Source organism: Desarmillaria tabescens (assembly GCF_030435595.1).
Source record: "Desarmillaria tabescens strain CCBAS 213 chromosome Unknown EV420scaffold_74, whole genome shotgun sequence".
Taxonomy (NCBI): domain Eukaryota; kingdom Fungi; phylum Basidiomycota; class Agaricomycetes; order Agaricales; family Physalacriaceae; genus Desarmillaria; species Desarmillaria tabescens.
The window spans coordinates 29,820-52,114 of NW_026848373.1; the positions used below are offsets into that span (position 1 = coordinate 29,820).

Consider the following 22,295-nt stretch of genomic DNA (forward strand, 5'->3'; position numbering starts at 1 on the left):
CTCTTGACTAGGATTGGCGGAGGACTGGATCCTAAGCACTCGGCCTGGGTTGAAAGTCCTGATATCCCTTTGAGAGCAACTACTGCTACTTACTCGAGGCGTGAATTCTTTCTGAAGACGGAATGACGCAAGGAAGCTGTGAAACTTTCTAAGTATGACCTTGGTTTGACCCTGAACAAAGTAGTATGGTGCCAATATTGTCCAGAAATTGGGACAGTTGGGAGAGATTAATTACCCTCGGTTTATAAAGGAAGTCAAACCGTCATGTAGATGGCTCAACATATTGTATTTCTTTGGACATCTTAACCTGTATCTCTCGGTTACGCGTAAGGAGAAGGGGAAGTGGCAAAGTTAACCCATACAAGAGCAAATGAATAAGAATAATCTATAGAATAAAAACGATGCGAACAATGCTAGCCCTCAAGCTCAAGCCTCAACTTTCCATCCTCTGCAATTTGCGTAATGACTTGATTGGTGCCGACGCTATGTCGTCAGTATCATCCTTCAATCGTGACACAGCCTTTGCCGGCGCTTGCTCCTGTTCAGGCTCGCAGTTTAACGAAAGACAGGGTAGCACCCTCATCCATATCCATATCCACATCTAACAGCTGTTCCAAGGGATTTCTCCAGAAGCTCGTCGAACAGTCCGGGTCGGAGAGTTCTGGGAAATTGGGGGTCGGGACAAAGGCGACCGCGTGTTCGGGAATGGTTACGGTCGCTCTAATTCCTGCTGATTTCCTGAGTAAGGCGACCTCATTTTCCAGGGATGCGATACGCTGTTCTTGGGATTGGAATTTTAGACCCAAGAGCTTGAAGAGTTCGGGTGATGGAGACGGTATGGCAAAAGCGACGGAGTCACAGCCTAATCCGGGAGGTGCGACTGAAATCTCCGGATCACAAGATTCCAAAGCATGCGTTTTCGTTGGAAGGGTATTGACGGCTGATATAGACGGTGCCACGGGCCGGTCCCCCCAGAGCTTTGTGCGCTGCCAAGACTCCAGATAGTCTTGCGCATTCCTCGCAGGGAGCGGTGATTTTTCGTTCGTATCCCATATCCAAGCGCCGGCAACCTCCTTTAGCCCACTCATCCACCGGACGGCCATAACCCCGCCCTCTATCTGCTCTTCATCAAGTTTGAATCCCTTGAGTCCTTTCGTAACCAGTCGTTTCCAATCTACGCTTATCAGCACCATAACTGCGACAGAGAGAAAAAACTTACCAGATTTGACAGCATCTTTCCGATACTCTTCCTCGCCATACATCTCCCAAAATTCCTTCAGGTACTTTGGGTGGGATAGCAACCACCCCATACGATATCGAACGAGGGCCCTATCAAACATCGCACATCTCCAGCTTCTTCCAATGCCTTCTTCACTCATTGCTCGCCTAACTTCATCCAAGAACGCTTTACAAAGCCTCGATACATGCAGGATTCCTGTCTTGAATTCGGCCCACTCCTTGTCGTCACCCAAGACCAACCGGAGGGAGCTCCACATGAATTCTCCCACGAACATCAGCGGTATACGGTATACGTTCGGGACTACCGTTGTTGACCCATCTGCCGAGGTTATAGTAGCCCATTTCGAACGATGTGTACGTCCTGGGACCGAGAATGAGTGAGTGACGAGATGTTTAATGATGTCGTCCTTGGACCATCCAGACGCATCTCTGTAGTCCAACTCGTTGGGATGGTCCCATCCCAAATCTTTGGGAGGCGAAGGGGAACGAAGGTGGATGATTGTGTCGGCCGGTTCTTCTTTCGGCTCTGATTTCACAATGGAAGCCGTTTGATATTTCTGCATTTTCTTTTGACGGAGCCTATGGATAGGATGTGAATTAGAGCTTATGGATTCGCTGGTAATCCGCGTCATGGAGGAATTGTGCTGCTGGCAAAAGAGTTAGAACTATCGATACTGAGAAGATGTTTAGAAGATCCTTACTGATTCGAAAAGACAGGAAATGACGAAAATTTAAATAATCCAAACCTTAACGCACTGGGGTGTTGTAAGAGAGTCAAAAGGTCGAGGAAATGCTGTACGAGATGGTGACTGCTAGGTGAAAAAGGACCTTCCGAAAGCGGCAATTCCGATGTCAGCGCGACAACGTGATATTTGCGTCGCCGGTCGGTTTGTATATTGTCCCGCCGGCTATATTGGGCTATAATTCTGATTTCAAGCACATTCCTCCACATACCAATGTGAGATAGTTGAATGATCCATTTTCGTCACATATTATTAGCTCTGGAAATTGGGCAGACCTTAGACCTAGTCAACACCAAGTGGTAACCCTTTATCTATTGAGCCACGACTTCAGCTAACCAAGGACTGGTACAGGTACAAAATATAATGATACATTAGATGCAAGGACGACAAATCCCGGCGTGAGCACGCTATCAAGGAAATTTCCCTCAAACTTTCGGTTATCAAGGGCAAGACGGTCTGAACATCTGATGTTCCAGCGCATGCTGCTTTTCTGAATAGAGTAAAATACCGACCTCCGAGAGTGCGGAGATTTCGTATTGGAAATCCTGCCTCCAAGAATAATTTGACTAAGCGGGCTCTACCATAATAATTCAGCATAAAAAAGGACAGAAAACCTTGTACTTGTAGAAGATTAATCAGTCTCTGGTAGGAGTCTGACGACAATGTGCTACACTGCTATAGCGTTATTGAGGTGATCGTATTCCAGAATCCCCATAGAGTAACCCTTAGAGGACAGGCGTTCGCTGAACACTGAAATCGCCCCACCTCCAAGCTGTCAGCTGATGTCACGCTTAAGCCGCGCGTCCTTCAAAAGTTGATCCCCTCTACTTGCGAGACTAGTCCCTGCGTTCGCGTTGCGACCCAAGTAGGATCTGGCAGTACGAGGAATTCGAAGGCAGTAGGTGCCGTGAGTCTGGGATAAATGCCGTACCATATTATTTATCATGGTCACTGGTCAGTATATCTCAGACACATTTTAAATGTATAGAACTGAAATATCAAGAGAAAACTGGGCTTGTACTGAGGGGACCCATCGAAGACAGTGTATAAAAGATAACAGAAGAGGGTGAATTGCGGTGAGATGATGGGAGAAGGGTATGAGTCAGTGTAATTGCTACCGGGCTAACGCCGGCTACCGGTGCGACTCAGCCGGTGTCCAGAATTGGAAATCAACGCTTAGTATCAAACCATCACACACCATCACCTATCTGCCTCGACCGGATTGTATTCGCCCCTCCTTGGATTTCCCTTCTTATATCGGATGAGCTGGCACACAAAATCAATTCCGTTCTGTACATCTTAGCAGGCACATTAGGTTCTCCCTTCATGCAAAGTAGCGCAACATGCAGAGGCTAGGAAAAACTGTCCCCTGGGTCAGATATCACTCAAGAGCTCAGCGTCATCGAATTATTCTACAGAAAAGTTTAAAATAGTATAGCGCGCATCATGCTCTGTTCTACGCTCATTCCCAGCTGATTTCTGTGAAGACAATCCGAAATATCGTGTTTGGCACCTCGCATACAATTGACAAATGTGCCACCATTTTCTTCAAGACCAGCTCAGGTAGGAGGATGGTAAATAAATCACTAAACTCTACTTCAGGAGCTGATATTTGTTCCTTCAGGATCAGATATGACAGCTCCCCTCGACCAAGACAGCTAAACGCGGTGTCATATCGAGAAGGTAGACCCAGTTGTCGCTCGTTAATGGCTCTAAGCGTAGATACTTACATTGTTTCCATCCATTTCGAAGCCTTGCCTGTCTAACTCGGTTTCAGACACGAGGCACGGATGACGCTACCCTTGTGCCGTTTTAGGCTGACTGATCTTTGTCTCCTTCCGCTTGCTTTGTCTTTCCAAAATGGCTGTGCGAAGATATTTCAATATTTAAGGCGAAGGCTAGCGGTATCAGCTCTTCATTCCCTTACCTTCTCTCTCCCTTTGCCCCGGTGGCACTTTTCCCTACTCCTTCCGGCCCACTACCCACAACGGCGATGGCATCTGCCGCACAGAATGTGCCTCTACTTGAGTCTAGGCTTATTAATAAAGCTGAGAGTTCTGGATCTCGCTTGAAACTCGTGGACGAAAGTATGTCTATTTTCTCTTCTTTCTAAATCTCTACGGACCGAGAGTGTTTATAGATCGCGACTTCAATGTGTGTTCAATCGAAGCAAAATTATTTTCCACTCATAGCTGAGCACTACTTCTCAGGTATACCATGGATCCCTCGAAAAATTTGGCGAGATCGTTGTTTTCGTGAGGTTACCGAAGGCTCGTGATGGCGGCGCAGTCACACCTTTTCAAGTTATGCTCTCAGAGGTTGGCGTTCTTCATTCACTTCTCTGTAAATGTTCGAGCTAAATATCTCCCGACAGTTTGCAACTCTGACATTGTTACGACTCCGAGTTCCTAAGTCTGTCCCTGTTCCGAGACCCATCTGCATCGACGAAGATCAGGATAACTTGGTTGGTGGACCATGGACAGCGACCACACTGGTGCGTGCGTGCAACTTACATCGTATATCCATCTGAGCGCATTATCTTCTTTCCAGACCAGGGGATCGTTTCTCAATGACATCTTCGACACTCTTACTCCAGAGCAGCGGGAAACTGTTATCGATTCTGTTGCAGAGACGTATTACAGGATTCTCATGTCTCGCAGCCGGACGTTTTCAAAAATCGGCAGCATCTATCGCCATCAAGATCGACAGCAAATGGCTCGGGATTGGTTCTTTACAGATGTCGACGATCTCAAGTCCCAGTCCGCTGGCTTTTTTGTGGGACCTATCGCGGTATGCCCTCCAGGTTCGAATGGACTGTTCTCTAATGCCGAGCCCCCGAATATCTGGCATTGCGGTCCGTTTGAATCTGCGGATAAATGGCTTGCAGCGATCGCGTCTCGAGACTTGGACTATACCGGGGCACCCTCCGTCCTCTCCCTCGATGAGCGGCGTGATAGAGAACGCGACGTGAATGAAATCTTGGGGCGCATGCGTAAGGAAGACCGAGATTTTAGGAAGATACTTGTACTCGAACATCCTGCCTTTTCTCTTTCTTACATCCTCGTCGATCCTGCTGATCCCACGAAAATTGTTTCTATCCTCGGTTGGTCTGGCGCACGAGTGGTTCCATCGTGGGCTATCAATCCGCCGTTGGATATACCGGAAAGTATAGGGCATGTTGAGCGGATGCATTTGATTAATAAATTTGCCAGTCGAGTGAAAGAACGCTTTCCGGAACAACACTGGCGGAATAGCGGGATGTTTGACAAGCTTCTCGTCGCGCAAAATAGCCACGTACGTCCAGAAAATAGAAGCTTGATCTTCAAGGGCAAAACTGTGCTGCAAAGACTGCGTAAGTTCGTCACTTTACAAGCTTCGCCTTCTTTACTTGACCCAAAACCATAGTGACAGAGGAGGACAGAGATTCGGAGAAAAGACTTCCGGAGTATCTGGATTCCATTATTGATCGCTTTTCCGGGTAGTAGTCGAGATTCTTCGTTCTTACCGACGTTCCTCTTCCTTATGACGATTCTGTCTATTGTCCAACATAATCCAGTGCTCCAATTTCATATTATTGTAGATCGTCTATGAGAATAACACGAGACCTCATTCATCCAGGAAGTCTTAAAGCTTCTAGATCATTGCTCCAACTTCGCAGTGCACACGTATAGCAGTTCCGTTCACGACTAGTCCCACGTCTTACCGGTTGGCCCGGTATCTCAGTGCTAATATCTCGTTACTAGTCTAAGGTATTTGCGGCTTCCATCCTTTCCCTTCCGATGTGATTTGTCCGAGTTTCCCGGTATAACAGAGACTATACCCGATTCCGCTCTGATTTTATTTGACGAATTTCTTGTTTTAACAGGAGGGACAATAATATCCGAGCGCTTTCGTTTTCTATTGAATGAGCAAGATGAGGTGTGTGAAACGCGTTCCATAAATCAGGGTAGCGCCTCACATGGACGTTCGGAAAGATCGCGGAACTGGTCAGTGGTAACAAACCCATAATACTGGTTTCATTGCCGATTAGATGAGCGGGACATCTAGTAGAGATATTTTTTAATCGTGAACAGTTTGGGCCTGTAGGTATGTAATAGAAACGAGGGGGTACTTACCCGATCTTTCAGAAGCTAGATCATAGGAATCATTATAGAACAGCAAAATAAACCAAACGATGTTATCTTTCGTCTGGATCGAATCAAGTGACTCAACCGGCTTAGCCGGTCTCCTGAAACGGCCGGTCTCACAAACAAAACCAGACGAGTAACAGCCATGAGTTCTCGAAGGGTAATTTTCTAAAATACCACAAATGCTGGTATCTACCTGAAATACGCAGTGTCAGACGCTTGGTAAGAAGGAAAGATGTTGCGCGCTACGTCAAGGGTTGCAAAATTACAAGAGGGACATGTAGATAAGACAAAGACGGAAGCCGTGCGGTTAAAACCATCCGAGTGAAAAAAAAAAGCTATCAAACTTTGATCACATTGCAGATGTCGCTTCCAGCTTCAGGTACGGTCGCACACCTTGAGAGAATCTGAGGCTCGACGAGTGCTGCGGCAAATGCCGCGACTGATGTTGACTCCCTGACTCGGCCACGTGCTAACGGACGGATATATCTCAAAGCCGAACCAACTCTGCGCTGAGCACAGCACGCAAGTTACGGAACCGACAATCTCGTCATACTGCCAAAAGCGAGATCTATGTCATAATCCGGGACCCTCGCTGGCGCCGATTAAATACGGCCGAACAATGAATCCGTACAGTGCTTTTACCTTGCTTTTGCTACCCTCTTGACGTTTTTTGAATACAGGTGATGCTGCATGACTATGGTGCAGGCATACATTCCGTTTGCATTGCCAAAATGAAAGAATTGGACGTAACCCCAATGCGGTACCGCTCTGGCGCGCTGATTGTTACCAGAACCATGATGAGTCATTTTCACCAATGTCTTTGCCTCATATACCAAGATGGATAGATATCACAGTATTGGGCGCTCGTCGCTATTCAGCCTCTCCCTTTCTCTCTGTCTCCGAGTCATTCCTCAATCGTCCGCCACCTGACTGCATGTCCATCGACAAGGCAAATCTGACCATGAACCAGGTCGAAGACGAGAGACGAGAGCTAGAAACCTTCCAACTCGGTGTTTGGAAGGTGTCTATCCTCAAAAGCACCTCGTTCAATTTCAGAAAACAATTCTCGGATGTGAAAGTTGCCCTCAAGTACTTTTGGCGTTTGACCATCGAGGTCTACACCCTGGCACCCGTGCTAGCGACATTATATGTGCTGAACGAACTATGGTCGGGGGTTCAAGGTACTCTTCTGTTATACTTGTCTAGTCAAATACTCCGAATTGTGGGTGCTTTCCCTTTCCTTCGTTATATCCTGCTAACGCCATCTTGCTAAGATCGAAATAGGAATGGTCGATCGTACTCTAGACATCGCTGCTGTTCTCAAGGTCCTCGTCGTGCGGATATTATGCGTCATATTCTCAGCAGTACTGCAATGGGCAAGGTGAATTAAATGTTCATATTATGAAATTCACTGCTGAGGTCCCAATTATCCTAGGGAGCTAGTCCTTCCAACACTGAAGACTCGGATAACGACTCATTTCGAACTGTTTTTGATGCAAGGTAAGCGAGTGAGTCACACCAGCATCCATGTCTAAAGTACACCTAGCACGATTAAGGATAGATCTTCCGACTTCGCAAGGTTGAAGTTGCTCTCTTCATGTGATACTGTTACTAATAACTTCCCTATCAGAGCCACGCAGCAAACTCCAGGCATCTTCTTACGATGCTTGGACATCCTTTGAGGGTATCCTCGAACTTGCGACGAACGTATCGAAGGCCCTGAGCCAGCTTATACTCGTCGTGCAAGCTTCTCGATCTACTGGATCGCCTCTCTTTGCCACCCTCTGTATCATAAAGCCAGTTTTTCTCACTATTACGGGACGAACGCTCTGGGATACACGTACGCCGATCTGCTGTCATTGTTCCGTTTAGACTGAAGTTAAGTTCCAGCTCACATCGTTCACACGGATAATGAGCATCGACAGCGTATGAAGACTTTGAACAGTATGTCGTCCCCAGAATATAGGTCCGAAGTCCTTGGAGGTGATATCGCGAATTATATCATAAATGGTAGATATTTCCGTCAATGTTCTTCGATATGTCTCAACTCCTCGTTCAGAGTACAAAAAGGCAACTCAGCTGCTCGGAGGTCTCTCAGATGAATGGGCTCCATACCAATACATGGTTAGGACGTCGCCTGTTTGGCAAATCATTAATGATATACTTGGAGACCTTCCTACCGTATGTACCCAATAACTCTTTGACTAACTGAGGCTAACGTATCGCCTATTCCAGATATACTGCGTGGTGGTGTACATTCTCCACTCCGAGGGACTCTCTCTCTCTTCCTTTGCCATACTACAAGAGTCCTCACAGACCCTAGATTGGGCCATCCAGTACGTCGTTATGAATGGTAGATCCTTCTGGAAACAGTACCAGGAGCTCAAGAATGTCTATGAATCGGCTAACATCGCGAACACCCTGTCTGACGGCGACATCGCCTACCCCAGTACTGCCTCCGAGGAGAAACCCAAAGGGATGTCATTTGAACTGCGCGATGTTTCGTTCTCATACCCAGGAAGCCAATGCACCAAACCCACCCTATCCAACATCAACCTAACTATCAAGCCCGGCCAGCTCGTCGTTATCGTCGGCTCGAACGGCAGCGGGAAATCAACTATCCTAAAACTCCTCTCACGATTCTATGATCCTACATCTTCATCTGACTCCATTCTAGTCGATGGTATCCCGGTTTCGCATTACCGTATGGCAGATCTGCGGCGAGCGACGGCGACCTTGACGCAGGAGCATTCTCTCTTCCCACTCTCACTAGGAGAGAATATAGGTTTGGGGTATGCAGGAAGGGTGGATGATGCAGACATGATTGATCGCTCCGCGGAGATGGGAGGTGCGAGTCACTGCCTGGAAAAACTTGAGCTGGGAAAGAAGACAAGACTACGTACGGAAAATGAGGCGCGTGGATGCAACCTACCGGATGACCCAGATCATCCTCTACAAGTCGAGCTAGCGAAGCTGCGGAAGAACATCCAGCTCTCTGGCGGGGAGGTACAGAGGATTGTTGCGTGAGTGTCATTTTTTAGATATAACCTCATGCTGATCTCTCTTCAACCTAGGGCAAGGACTTTCATGCGTTTTGAGAGTGGAGAGGTCAGATTTGTCGCCGTTGACGAGCCAAGTTCTGCGTTAGATTCTGAAGGAGAATTTGCGCTATTCGATAATCTGATTCAAGCGCGAGAAGGAAAGACCATGATATTTGTCACGCATCGGTTCGGAAATCTGACGAAGCGCGCTGACCTCGTTGTGTAAGCTCTTGTTTCCATTCTATGCTTCACGACGGCCACTGAAGTTTACTCTTAAGTTGTATGAAGGACGGAACAATCGTTGAGACTGGTACTCATGAACAGCTCATGGTAATGGAGGGAGAGTACGCTAAATTATACAACATTCAAGCAAAAGCATTTGTAGATACTGAGAGTTCTTTAATGAGTCTATAGTACTTTTTACGCTTCAATATAGTGCCTGTATGTGGGGTGGCGTCGTTTTGGAGTAAATGTACATCCTTTCCCAGTCGGTGAATACCACCGGAGACCACCCATCTTATCATTTCTGCTACCTCTGTCTGCTATAGATAGCATAAACAAAAGACTCTCATGCCGACTTGATCAGTCAGTTACGTTTTGAGGTCTCTTTGGTGTGGGTGCGAGAAGTTGAGATATCGCTTATGCGATGCCGTCTTCGTGTTGTCCTTCTAATATCGGAGAGGGAATGTCACCGAGCAACGCGTAGGAAGAACCATACATAGAAGACTCGTCTGTGTCCGGTCAGAAGACCAACAGAACCTCGGCGGACTGTCTCCAGGTTGCCGCCAATCAGAGGTTCATTGAATTACCTCCCATGTTGTGGCACGGCCATGCTTGGACCTCAAGAGAACTAGACAGTTTTGGTCCCGTCATCGAAAGATTGAAAATAGCGGTAAATAACGTTGTAGTATTGTGAATGTTACAAAACGTGACACGGAGAGAACAAGGTTGAAGAAGGACATCAGAAGGGTAAAATTAAAACTAAGACGCAGTCCAAGGAAAAATGCGCGAGATGCTGGGCGCGTCATCGCACTTTACCATTGCACTGAACGTCAACAACCTTCTTCCCCGCCAAACGCCGACTTCTTCTCGCGGTAGGATGCTCGACGTCATAGATGGTACGACCAGGTCCGGGTCTAGGTATTCGGGCCGTCAAACTCGGACCGGTCTTCTTCACCTTGGGAGGGGACGCTCTGGAGGGATGGCTGACATCATATATAGTCCGAGGGGTTGCGCGCTGGGAAGTCTTTCCGTGCTTCACCTGCCAAGTTAAGAAGTAATGAGAAACAAGGAACAATCGGGTAGGGTGAGCCGTTACCATTTCCTGGGTGAACGATGATGGATTTCGATGTTTTGCATGTATAGGTTGGGTGACTGGATTGGATGCATGTCTTGACGGAGGATGTCTCTTCGCTTCTGCATGAATGTAAGAGTCAGTACGGCAGAGGAAAGAAAAAAGAAAGAGACGCACTAGAGTCTAGCGCATCGCCATGGGTACATCTTTTTGGAGCAAAAGAGAAACACGATCCGTTCACATTTTCGAGCTCGACGTAAGAAACATTCCGCTGGATGGCCACTTCAGCCTTTCGATTTGCGTGCTCCTGCGTAGGTGGATTTTCATTTCGTCGTATTGGGTGAAGATGTCGAAAGCGCGTGGACATCCGGTGTAAGGGTATTGCATGGACCCTTTTCAGATCTGTTAGCGAAAGAAACAAGACCGAGAATAGGATCGTACCGTCATTGCCGTAAATATCTTTTAGCGTCGGTTGAACTGGAGCGCCAGAGACTGCACTGTAGTAATGTTGCTGCTGAAGCTTGGGTTTGGCTGAAAGCTGTCATGAGCGAGACACACAGCCACCCGAACAAAACGTACGTGGAGCACGCATCGCAGTTTTGTTTTTATAAAACACCGGCTTCGGCTGAGCAGCTAATTCTGAACTGCCGTCGGACACCCGACAGTTGCGATCATCAATCTCGTGGAAGCGTCGTTTGTTGTTATGAGACACGGACTGAGGGTCAAATGTAGTATACGAGGGAACTTGGATTCTGTCAAAACCAGAATTGTCGTCCCGTGGTGGGAGAGGGTGCCGAGCGCCTATACGAAGAGCAGAGGAATCACGCGAGAACATCCATTCCGACGTGTCATCCCGAACTAGAATTTCAATTTCAGAACTAACCCGAGATTCCTATGACAATGTCAGAGTTCAGGTGGTCAACCACAGAGCGACCCAAACCCCTACTGTCTGGAATGAAGGCGCCAAAGACGCGCCAGTGGTTGAGACAGGGTTCAAGAGCCATCTAGCCGGGTAAGTATTGATAAAAGCCTCGAGGGGAAAAAATTGCAAGACTCACCGAAGCGATGGGGGTCCCTCGAGCATTGCCATTGTATATCGACGTGGAGTGAAAAAAAAAAGAAGCTGAGATCAGGGTTGCAAGGCGACTTTCGCAGAATAAACGCAGGCACATGATCCGGTGATTTACCGGCAACTCAGGCGTCGCGCGTACTGGGGTGCCCCAAAGCTTTAGTCGGTCCAAAAGAAAATTAAGTGATTGGTCTCCCTATATATTTTCTCTCGAGCTCCTCGCATACCGTCGTTATTGCTCTACATTAGCGACGTAGCGCAATACTAGGCAATAAAAGCTGCATCGATCAAGTAATGATCTATTGTTGGAATGTCTATGCCGTGTTTGATGAAGCCTACTAGACACGAGTACGTGAGCCGCAGTTGGGAAAAAGAAGTCTTAGTTGATATTGCTACTTTACCTTTGCTGGTCAGAGACACAGATTCAGAGACTACAATTCCTTCGACCGGCAACTCCATTCGAGATAGAAGGCCAGCATCATTTTCGATTTCGATGATCCAGAAAAAAAAACTGGATACCTGCATCTCAGAGGAGAGAAGTCTTATAATCAGGTCGTATTCCTCGTCGTCCCAGCCGGTAATTGATGGTTACTTATCAAAGGTATACCGATTTCCGGGCTTGGGAGTCTACAGTGGAATGCCTTTACCCTTAGCACAGCGTTTCGTGTCGTCTTTTCAACAGTCACGGAGGAACTTACTTTGGTTGGTAAATTTCTGCGTTCTTCGACACATAGTCTTATCCTCCGAAAGGTATCCGTGTGCGGAGTGGAGAACTATCAACTTGTGGTCAGCACGCAACGACCGATGCCGAAGGACGCTTTACATCTTTCATTCCACATGCTGATAAGTTCAAAATCAAGAGCTTCAGATATTCACTCTGGATTGATGACTATCAAATTTTAGTGACCAGAGCCTAGATCAAGACATGAACGCGAAGCCTACGGATGACCACTAGAAGCAACAGCGCTTCGGGTTAACCGCTGCAAAGATTATTGTCAACTGACAGGACAAAACACCGGAAATAAATTAACCTTTGGAAAGAGAACCCTGTTGGCGTCATCTTGCGGGGGCCCGTGCGTGGCTAAGGGTGTGATTTCCTTTTCTACGAAGCTCTGGGATCCTAACGCGGTCACGAGAGACCGAGGAGCAGTGAAGCTGTAAAGCTGTTACAACCCAGAAGAGAATAGAATCGGTCTATACGGGGGTAGATGGAGGAGGAGGCAGTCGGTTGGTGACTCATGAACCTATAAATGGATCCAAGTACCTGAGCTGTGGGCAGTTTTCCCTGAGCGTGGGATCCAGACCAGTATTCGTGAGATGTGTTTTATATCATACTGCTGTTTTCAATTGAGGCGCAAGAGGAAGCGGGCGCAGGAACGGATTAACGAACGGTGTGTGCCTGAAGTATGTGCTGCGGCGGGTAAAGGCTGGACAATGAATTAAACGTCCCAGAGCAAATAGCCTTCGCTTCCATGCTCACGACTACCCCGGCATTTATATGCTCAATTGTCAGCGCGTAATTTCCCCCGGGACCGCACTAGCCGACGTGTCGGGAAGCGCAGTTTTAGCTGGAGGAATTGAATGAAGAGAACACAAGACCTACTTCCGCTTCGTTGGCACGAAGAATAGTAAATGGGCAGAAATAGATGTCACCACAAGGGTCCACTATAGTAACAGACCGAGTTGATTTTGCATTGTAGTAAGCTCGCGTCAAATCAATTTCAGCGCAGAAATTGCAGGCGCAAAGGAAAAGGTGCCCTCGTGATCCGGAGGACCCTGACATCAGATGGTCCGGCCGTTTCCTGGCTTATTCGGAGATAACCGGCTTCCTTCCTCCTCCCTTTCTCTTCTGTCACCGCATCACGATAGCCTCCGGCTTCTTATGTTGTTAAGGCGCCTTCAAATCATTCCTTGGTCGCGCATGCCTCTAAATTTCGTTGATTCATGCTGTTCTGAGTCACAAAATTGCGACTGAATGACGCCAATTGAAAACGGTGATGCTTGATGAACCGCGATCCATGAAACAAGACGGACGATTGAGTCGGTTAAGCGGAAACAGATCCCTCTATTCACCAGAATCTGGGCTTCTCTCGGGCGTTAGAGCGATAATCATGGCTCCGATTCGGTCACAGAGAGGCGCCCACTCCCCGTTATCCGCGGTTGGTGGCGTCGGCTATCTCTGCTGGCTATATTAACGCCAAGCTGATCCAACTCTTCACCAACCAATACTCAGTGTCGAACCTAGCTTCAATACTCAAACTCAAATTACCCCGGTAAAGCCTCTCTTCATTATGTTGTCATGGATGGCAGATATTTTCCCCACAACCCATTCACCGCCGCCTGCCGTTACGCAGTCGGAATATACTCCCCTCACCATCGAGTGTATTCAGATACCTGCAGATGGCTCAGAACCTCATATGGTCCGCCTCGAAACCACCTATATCAACGACGACAAGCTCGATGACTGTTTCCTCTTCCACATCCCTGATGTCCGCATCTTCTGGACCTTCCACTACGCCACTGACGCCAAATCAGAGGAGGGAATATGGCGAAAGCGTACCCTTCGCCGAGTCGATGTCGCCGACCAACACACCGAGGCTCTGAATGGGAGCTACTATTTCTTCCGCTGCATCGATGGGCGTTTGCAGCGGAATTTGCATTTTCGGAAGGACACCACGGTGAGGGGGGACGTCTTTGTGGCAAAAGTGAAGGATTGGGATGGATGGTCGGAGCCTGCGGAATATATCGACGTCCCTTCGGATTTCGTGGAGACGAGGGAAGGGAAGATAACGCTGCAGAGGATGATGGATGCTTTCGTGAGCGCCTGCACGAATTGAAGGACGGAAAGAAGCGATCCGCTTCAGCGACAATTCACTATTATGGGATCATCTGGACTTTGATAATAACCTACTGTATGACCATTTAATCTTTTCTCCTCGCACTCAGATTATACAGTTCACCTATGGTTTACGAACAACAGCTACATACTATACCCATTCATTCTATGCCTTGTATATCGCTTATATTCCCAAAACTTCGTCGTGACTAGGAACTACCTACATTTTATCGCATTGACCTGTAGACGATGCATACTTTTATATCTTTCGTCTACCCCGCACATTGAAAGGAACATACTACGCCCCTTAAACTTGATATTCGAGATGTGTTTCCCCTCCTCCGCAAGCACCTCATTTGGGCTACGTATGTTAAGAGACGTCTGTCAGAAAAGAGATCATTAACGGCGAATCAGGTGTTGAACGACGGTTCGAATGTTGCGGAACCGACAAAATAGCCAAAGTAAATTTCCAAAAGGAGCCCACGGTCAGTCCCCGATAAAATAAGAAACTGCCATTCAGGCTTATCGTATCACGGAGGAGCCTATCTGGGTGGCTACTCAGATGGGATAAATGTGGAGCAATAAAGTGGAGTTTAAGGTTGGTTTAAAGATGCCCGGACTGCCCTGTTTCAGGATGGTCAACTGCAAGACTACTCTGTATATAGCTATCTGTGAGGTACTGCTTAAACACAGAGGATTTCAGGGAAACGGACTTCATCCTGTATTCAAATCTGCGAGTCGGTGGGCGAGCGTCGTCATGACCGGCAGTGTCTCATCGGTGACTACGCATGCACGTCGCAAATGAAATATAAAGGAAATGATTTCCGAGGTGAAAACGTTGCACCGTTTTTTTAAACACACTAATGCATAATACACCAATGATCATAACGAACACCACGAAGCAAAAATATCCAAATCGGGGAATCGAAAGGGACTTTGCACATAATAAAACAAGGTATCTGTCCATGACTCGGGTAGTGGTTTCTGAAAACCCCGTCCTCTAGGAGTCTACAGTATTTGCGAAGTACATACATAAGCCGTGAAATGAACGTTCAAATTCAATTTGCAAAACTCGTCCCGAGTTGGTCTCTCCACGTGATTTTGACGCTTTCTTTTAAATTTCTTAATCGGCTGCCGTAACAACTTTTTGTTCTGCTTCTCTATCATTCACTAGCCACTCTTTTTCGCCTCGTCTGGTACGAGCACTCTTTTTATTCTATTCTACGCTCTCGTCTACAAGTCTGTCTGCCGTCGAGCCTGGTGCAAAAGGCTTTTCTCTCGTTCATCTTCTTTCAAGCGGTCAGTGGCTCGCGTCGTATTGGAAATTGTGGGTATAGCTGGGTATGCGATGCTCAAATCAATCTATTAATGTAAAATGTTGATTGAATTCCAGTCAGTCCTTTGGCACGATGAGTCAGCCTGTAGAAAATGGAGTAGTTCTTCCACTCGAGCTCTGTGACAGAATCATAGACGAACTTGCGGGGGATACCAGAGCATTACTAGCATGCTCTTCGGTATCTCGCTCCTTTTATCCTCGCACGCGCTTTCTCATATTCGGCACGTTCCGTGTTAACCCAGTGCCGCAACGCAATCTCGGGCTTCTCGTCGATTGCTGGGGTCAGGTTCCACACATTCCGGCGTACATCCACACCTTTCATTTCTCTACAGTCTTTCTCACAGAACCCCAAGCAGCCAGTATGCTGCGGTATATGCGGAACGTCAAAACTGTGTTCATGAACCACGTTTACATTCACCATTTTCGGAATCGCGAGGCTATCGAGGCCTTGGCCGCTCTCCCCATAGAGACCTTGACGATCAATGGATCTGACTTTACGAGTATCAACGCGTTCGCTTTTGCCATGCGCTGCTTTCCCAGGCTAATATCGCTCAATCTCTTCGGTGCTTCCATCTCCTCAGCAGCCGATACCGAATTTCCCTGGGTCAATAACCTGGACGTATGTGGGCCTCCCCGTATTGAGAACCTCACGGTCACCGCTAGGTCTGTTGAGACACGCAAATCAAACACGCGCCTATTCTCAGAGTTTCCCTTTAATAACCAACCTTTTCGCATCGATAACCTGAACATGTTCGAGGTCCGGTGCGCGAACCAGACAGACATTGTCCGTATCGGGAGATTTCTTCCTCACATACCGAGGACCCTCAGGAAACTAGGCATCACGCGAGTGGATAATGGTAAACAAGTTCCCCTTCATATCGGCCATGTATCTCACCGTCGTCCCTTTGCCAGGTGTTTCAACCCCAGGGGTGCCACTGCCATGGGTCCTAGGCGTCCATCCGCTAGCCCTGCAATCAACTGAACACCTGATTATCGACGTCGGTCTCAGAGTCGGGAACTATGCAGACTACTTGCGCTGGTGGATATCGAGCATCGCCGCAGCGAGGGATGTTCGATCCATCAGCATTCGAATCGCCATGGCTTTCACGTACCTTGACAAGGCGGAAAACAAACCTTGGCAGAACGTATGGCAAATGATTGATTCTGCCTTGTCAGGGAAGGAGTCTCTGGAACAGGTTGTTGTCGAGCTTCAGATACCTTCTTGTCCTCGAAACTTCCTGGGGAGGAAAAGGGGTATCGAGAGTGAGTGCAGGGACTTGATAGAGCGCGGTATCATGCGCGTGGTGTTGCCCAAAAAAGTGCGCTTGGAGGCTTTTTAGATATATATGTATATCATACAAGTATCTTGGACCCTAATGAAGCTTTATCTACCGTTCTCTGCTGACGCGAGAATGTCAAGTAATCCGTTAGTCAAAGATAAACCCAATCAAGCAGAAAACACACATATATATTATTAAACATAAGTAGACCGGCTACCACCCATCCAACGCCAGGTGTCAAGGCATTTCCTCGGCAAAGCAGGATGACTTAGATGGCCTGATCAGGAGTGACTGCCGCCAGCGACTCGCAAGAGAGTCCTCTTTCTGCCAAGAGCGATAGTGCCGCAGAGTGTGATTGGTATATGAATAAGGCACTGCTCCTGCTCGAGCCTGCGTATGAGGAGAATCGAAGACGGAAGGGATAGGCATCTGGAGTTGGGGACCGGTCGTGGGGGAATGAAGAGGCGGGGCTCTGTGGGCATCATGAGGGAAGATGGGCGACGTCGTAGGCCGCACGTCCTGCGTGATCGTCTCTTCGAGACGCATGTGCCTTCCTTCCGAGCGGATGACAGTTTCTAGCCTCGATATACCGACTCGTATCAGCCATTGAAGAGCCTTCTGGGTCTCTGGTACGAATGTTGATGAATGAAGGCGCTAAAAGATGAAAGACGCGTAAACGAACAGTCTCAGATTAATGCGTGGATACATACCTGCCATGTATCAACACTCTGAAGATCGCGCAATGGCTCATGAAAAGAGTCGCCTTCGTTGCTGACAATTATTCCAAGCCACAAACCACCCTTTGCTTCCAGGAAACTGATAACCAAAGTGGCTAATCCGTTAACATCTCTTCTACTGTCGGAGTCCGACAAAAAGAGATGATCTGCCCAATGCCTGCAAGCATACTCGAGAGCCCCGTCGACAGGTGATCTTCGCACACCTACGAGATGACTTGTTCCGATATCACGCTGCGCAATTCCTATATCGGTGGGAATATGCCTGGTCATGTACTGTAGGAGTTTGGTGGTGATGGAAAGATGATGCTGTTTCTTCGGCATATATAGACGGAAGAAATCGAGGCGCGGATGATCTCGACATTGGCTATTTTCACAACCATCTAAGTCACATCGAGATTGCCATACTTGACGGGCTATCAAGAATTCGGTCAAGGAAGGATGGTAAACGCGTACGGAATCTGTGACGTCCTCGGGTATGTGCAGGATGGAATGGAAACCAACCAGCAAACTTCGCACGTGCGTTGTATCGTGACCATGAAGAGTGGAAAGATCCGATAAAGAAAGCTTCTGTTCTTTCCAAAGCGCAAGCATCCCCAAGATGGACCGACATACTGCGATATTCTCATCGCTGAATGATCCAACAGCAGATACAAAAATTCTCCCGTAGAAGCGTTGCATGCCGGCCGGTATATCCCTCGTCTTGTTCAACAAGTTGGATAGATGTATCACTGCAGAACCCGGTGCCTCCACCTGCCGACACACCTCAGCAGCGTAAATGAACAAACCTTGCGATTGCTTTACGATGCGTGAAACATCTTCATTTGGCGGCCATTGCATTCCAGGAGGAGAGAGTTTCTGAAGGCGCTTCTGAACATAAAGCTGGATATCAGAGTCGGCGAATTGACGGAACGAGTTGAGATTGACACTATAGATATTTCGAGCATGCGAATTGCCATCAGGTCGAGCTGCTACGAGGACTTTGAGGTTTCCCGGCATCGGCCCCGAGAGACACGCCCAAAGCACGCCTCGACCTTCTTTATCATCGCATTCATCGATCCCATCGATTACAATTAAGACAGGAACAGAACCTGGCGCCATCGTTTCAAAAGGTTCAATGATCAACTTTTTCCATTGATCTGCCGGATTTGCAGTAACCAACCCGTTCCAGCCTTTTATGATTTTCGCCAACTGTCTTCCATATGAGTTATTGAATGCTGAGAGCTGAAAGGCGATTGACGGGATAATGCGACCCGCGTTCCTCCGTTCCTCGTTCTTGCGAGAGCAGAAGAAGGTGCCACCCAAAACACCACGTTCCTGGGCGTCTCGGCAGAAGCTCTTGGCTATGGCAGTCTTTCCAGTTCCCGCCATGCCATGTAGCAGGCAAACGTGCGGCTGAGTGTCGTCTTTCAACCATGAGGTGAGATCACGAAGGATATCTTGGCGCGTTTCCGGGAGGGATTCGTCCGGGCCGTTGCCAACGTCCCACACTGCAGTCTGAACAAACTGAAGATTCTTGCGCAGCTCTAAGAATTATTAGCAATGTTGAAGACTATCGACCAAGAACTTCTTACCATTGTCGACCAGTATCTATGCAGATGGAGGGTGTGAATTGGAACTTGTCGAGGAAGAGATACAGCGAAGGACTAACTGAAACATTGGCTGCCGCATGGATGGCTGCGTCTCCCTGTAAACGACACTGAGAACAATGAAGGCTTCTAAGTGTGATGAAACGTACAGTCAAGGAGTCGAGATCTTGTTTGATACGGCTGAAGAAACGCACAACCAGAAGTTGATCGTCTTTTGCAGTCCAAGCACGCTCGAGGAATCCGCGATTGATTAAATCTTGAAGTGCAGGCAGGAATTCGTCAATATGACTGTGAGAAGAATGAGACAAACTCGAGCAGAAAGGAAGTTCCTTTTGAAAGTACCTGGCAATTGAAGCGACCCTCTCTTCCAACTCCTCTGGCATTGAGTAACGGTTTTTCAGTACGGTAAACCGAACATTTATCTCCAGCATTAAATCGTATATCTCAATGAAGTCGCGTTGGTTAGACGTCATTTTCTAGATATATGGTATCAGATACAGTAAGAGAAGAAAAGAAGTTCTTACCTCTATGAGGTCTACAATGTCAAGGCTGATGCTAAGGAAGGGTTTTACACCGGGTATGGGTACCTCTCCAAGTGTCCTCTGCAGCAGAATGAGCGTCGTCTTCAATCCATGAACAACATTCCCCTGCTCCGGGGCTACGGTGTTTCTGGGAAACCGAGCTACGTCGTTCTGAGCGTAATCGGGAGTAAATGTGTTCGTTGTCTGAGGAGAAGAGGTAGTAGAAGACTCTGTCGTGGGTTTATGGGGTGCGTTAGAATCATCTAAAGGCTTCGGATGTAAGCAACAGAAGACTCGACGAAGAAAGCTGTGGAATCCCATTCTCGAATGGTCAGCCAATGTTGGAGGGTTCCCGTCTTCTGAATATTTATGTCTTGCCAATGTGAAACGAGATAGAATCAAGCGCGCGAGCCCCTTGACCACAGTACCAAGGCACTGCTACTCGTCTGAACATTGCGAGTTACTACAGGCGTCTGCTTGCGAGGTGTAAGATAGTTATTGCTTGATGATTCGTCGAGCGGAGTCCAACGCTGTGGGGAAAAGGTGATAAAAAGGGGCGAAATAAGCGTTGGCCCTGCCAGATGACATTCATATCGGTAGAAATAACTCTTCAAACATTTAGCCGAAGGGGATCCCCAGAGGTGAAATGTGGTATAGGACATGTTTCAGAGTGCGCAACGTGATTGTAGCATGGTTCTTGGGCCTGTGCACCTTAGACGCTGGATGATGAGCAGCCGCAAACACTTCAACTTTTGCAAGCTTGTGGGACGGACACTTGAAAATCCTGTCGGCTTCCGCACGACGCTGTAACAGGACGGAAAGGATGGAAATGCAGCGACAGTACCAACACTGCACATACACACAGAAGTGTGGTGAATGCACGACAAAATTCGTCGCCTCGAGGAAACGAGTGATAGAAGCAATATACGCCTTGTGGGTGACGGCACCTTCAGATCGTACAGCATTTCCTTGGACAATACCATGGTATGAGCAAATATACAAGGGATCTACGGTTTATGTTGGCTGTTGCTTACTACAAGAACCGAGACGGACACATACCATCGACTGAATTGAGCAGGATAATTAGCATTAATACTGGGTAAGGATGGCTTGAAGACGGGAGCCTGATGCCTATCTGGAAATAAGATGCATGACAATGCAGAAATCGAACGCTTACCACTCATAGACTCCCCAAGGGCCACTTCGAACAGAATATGAATCGTTTGTAATGAATCAGAAATGATTTTCAAACAAATCTTCATTCATTCAGGAATGCCGTTAAACGATCACCTGTTCAGTCAAGGGTCGACGTCTTGTACACAAAATAGTCACTCGAATTGAAGCTTCAATATATCGCATTGAATTTGCTACCGCGAATCGCCAGTTTATCGCGACTCATAACTGGGAAGTGATTACCTAGCGACTTTAGGCTCGGAATATCAGTCCCGGCAAATGAAACGACTTCCTGAATTGTGTTTAGGCGTAATGATGAGAGATGACAGAGAATATTTTATGTAGCGACACGCACCGTGTCTCTGAATATTGTCCTAAGGACAACCACTGGTCCCTGGATAACAACTAACTAGTAGCTAGTAACCACCGGTAAACGGCTCTTTGGCTTTCTGCTTGCAGTCGGCCACCGGCTGTATCGATTTTAATTGATAAAGTCCAAGAACTGCGCGGAAATAGATTGCAGTTGCACACATCGTCGACTCATGAAATAGGTGTTGAGTCAATTCAACATGGGTGTCGGAGGTAAGTATTGACCCGGCATTTGTCATCATAAACGCTTCCGGACCGAACTGTCCGACTCCATAGGCTTTCGACAGCGACGGTCATCACCGGGTCACGTCTGCAGTGAATTCACTAGGTAGCCTGGGACTTGCCATGCGTCTAATGCGCGTCTCTCTTCACCCACGACCTTTACTTAAGGGTTAGTGACAATGTAAATGGAGACAAGCGGCGGGAAGCTTTACTAGACGGTACTTTTACAACATGATGCATTTTATGTTTACTTCCTCCAGCGATCGGAGGATCTCGTGAATTGTAAATCTCATGAGATTTTCAGCGTCAATCGTCAGTCGCTCCACGTTCGTAATGCTCTCACACGGGAGGACCAGTTATTTCCAAAGCAAACGAGTCTGTAAGCTCCGTATTCCTTGAAATGTAATATTAATTGTCGCTTCTCAGCCCGGAGCCCCAACCTAGACTAAGTATATGTCACGTTGATGTTCCAACGAACCTTTCCAATTTTTGAAGGATTCCATTTTGTATCCATTGTAAAAATACAAGCTACCTAGTGAACAAAAAAGTCAGTCTCCATCTTCTAAAACCACGATGGTATGTCGTTGAAAGTTCTACAACTATAATAACATTACAGAAAATCAAAAAAGGAATTGTTTGAGCAGCAAAGCAAGGGTAACTTAGCGCTTCAAGCTCGCACCCTCACCGGGTCAATAAACAGCGATAAGATAAAAGTCATA

General features: G+C 47.4%; 8 protein-coding genes across 8 annotated transcripts; 5 read left to right on the forward strand and 3 right to left on the reverse strand.

The window, feature by feature from the left end:
• Positions 1-542: 542 nt before the first annotated feature.
• On the reverse strand, positions 543-2,072 carry EV420DRAFT_1752646 (uncharacterized protein; the record flags this gene model as incomplete). Its single annotated transcript, XM_060480413.1, has 3 exons — positions 1,941-2,072; positions 1,220-1,886; positions 543-1,195 (listed from the first exon to the last, which is right to left on the reverse strand). The coding sequence occupies exons 2-3, from the start codon at positions 1,869-1,871 to the stop codon at positions 543-545; spliced, it is 1,305 nt and encodes a 434-aa protein (XP_060323721.1). The 5' UTR covers positions 1,872-1,886; positions 1,941-2,072.
• A 1,451-nt stretch (positions 2,073-3,523) lies between these two features.
• On the forward strand, positions 3,524-4,069 carry EV420DRAFT_1581241 (uncharacterized protein). Its single transcript, XM_060474657.1, has 3 exons — positions 3,524-3,556; positions 3,607-3,665; positions 3,735-4,069. Exon 3 carries the CDS (start codon positions 3,773-3,775, stop codon positions 4,052-4,054), a length of 282 nt encoding a protein of 93 aa, XP_060323722.1. The 5' UTR covers positions 3,524-3,556; positions 3,607-3,665; positions 3,735-3,772; the 3' UTR covers positions 4,055-4,069.
• On the forward strand, positions 3,800-5,579 carry EV420DRAFT_1128978 (uncharacterized protein). The gene is made up of 5 exons (XM_060465970.1): positions 3,800-4,069; positions 4,193-4,300; positions 4,357-4,476; positions 4,533-5,338; positions 5,388-5,579. Exons 2-5 carry the CDS (start codon positions 4,289-4,291, stop codon positions 5,446-5,448), a joined length of 999 nt encoding a protein of 332 aa, XP_060323723.1. The 5' UTR covers positions 3,800-4,069; positions 4,193-4,288; the 3' UTR covers positions 5,449-5,579.
• A 1,347-nt stretch (positions 5,580-6,926) lies between these two features.
• EV420DRAFT_1769187 (P-loop containing nucleoside triphosphate hydrolase protein) lies at positions 6,927-9,974 on the forward strand (the record flags this gene model as incomplete). Its single annotated transcript, XM_060481011.1, has 10 exons — positions 6,927-7,334; positions 7,387-7,493; positions 7,548-7,612; positions 7,659-7,691; positions 7,743-7,952; positions 8,003-8,122; positions 8,172-8,293; positions 8,348-9,135; positions 9,187-9,375; positions 9,432-9,974. 10 exons carry the CDS (start codon positions 6,927-6,929, stop codon positions 9,565-9,567), a joined length of 2,178 nt encoding a protein of 725 aa, XP_060323724.1. The 3' UTR covers positions 9,568-9,974.
• A 586-nt stretch (positions 9,975-10,560) lies between these two features.
• EV420DRAFT_1129024 (uncharacterized protein) lies at positions 10,561-11,681 on the reverse strand. Its single transcript, XM_060465971.1, has 6 exons — positions 11,506-11,681; positions 11,394-11,451; positions 11,027-11,339; positions 10,889-10,978; positions 10,625-10,839; positions 10,561-10,569 (listed from the first exon to the last, which is right to left on the reverse strand). The coding sequence occupies exons 1-5, from the start codon at positions 11,535-11,537 to the stop codon at positions 10,685-10,687; spliced, it is 648 nt and encodes a 215-aa protein (XP_060323725.1). The 5' UTR covers positions 11,538-11,681; the 3' UTR covers positions 10,561-10,569; positions 10,625-10,684.
• A 1,660-nt stretch (positions 11,682-13,341) lies between these two features.
• On the forward strand, positions 13,342-14,709 carry EV420DRAFT_1581254 (uncharacterized protein). Its single transcript, XM_060474658.1, has one exon. The coding sequence runs from the start codon at positions 13,808-13,810 to the stop codon at positions 14,351-14,353; it is 546 nt and encodes a 181-aa protein (XP_060323726.1). The 5' UTR covers positions 13,342-13,807; the 3' UTR covers positions 14,354-14,709.
• A 748-nt stretch (positions 14,710-15,457) lies between these two features.
• Positions 15,458-17,117, forward strand: EV420DRAFT_1129170 (uncharacterized protein). The gene is made up of 3 exons (XM_060465972.1): positions 15,458-15,693; positions 15,746-16,545; positions 16,601-17,117. The coding sequence occupies exons 2-3, from the start codon at positions 15,762-15,764 to the stop codon at positions 17,026-17,028; spliced, it is 1,212 nt and encodes a 403-aa protein (XP_060323727.1). The 5' UTR covers positions 15,458-15,693; positions 15,746-15,761; the 3' UTR covers positions 17,029-17,117.
• An 88-nt stretch (positions 17,118-17,205) lies between these two features.
• On the reverse strand, positions 17,206-20,133 carry EV420DRAFT_1730832 (uncharacterized protein; the record flags this gene model as incomplete). Its single annotated transcript, XM_060479915.1, has 7 exons — positions 17,206-17,622; positions 17,679-19,228; positions 19,277-19,292; positions 19,354-19,389; positions 19,441-19,579; positions 19,634-19,767; positions 19,816-20,133. 7 exons carry the CDS (start codon positions 20,131-20,133, stop codon positions 17,206-17,208), a joined length of 2,610 nt encoding a protein of 869 aa, XP_060323728.1.
• Between the last annotated feature and the right edge of the window lie 2,162 nt (positions 20,134-22,295).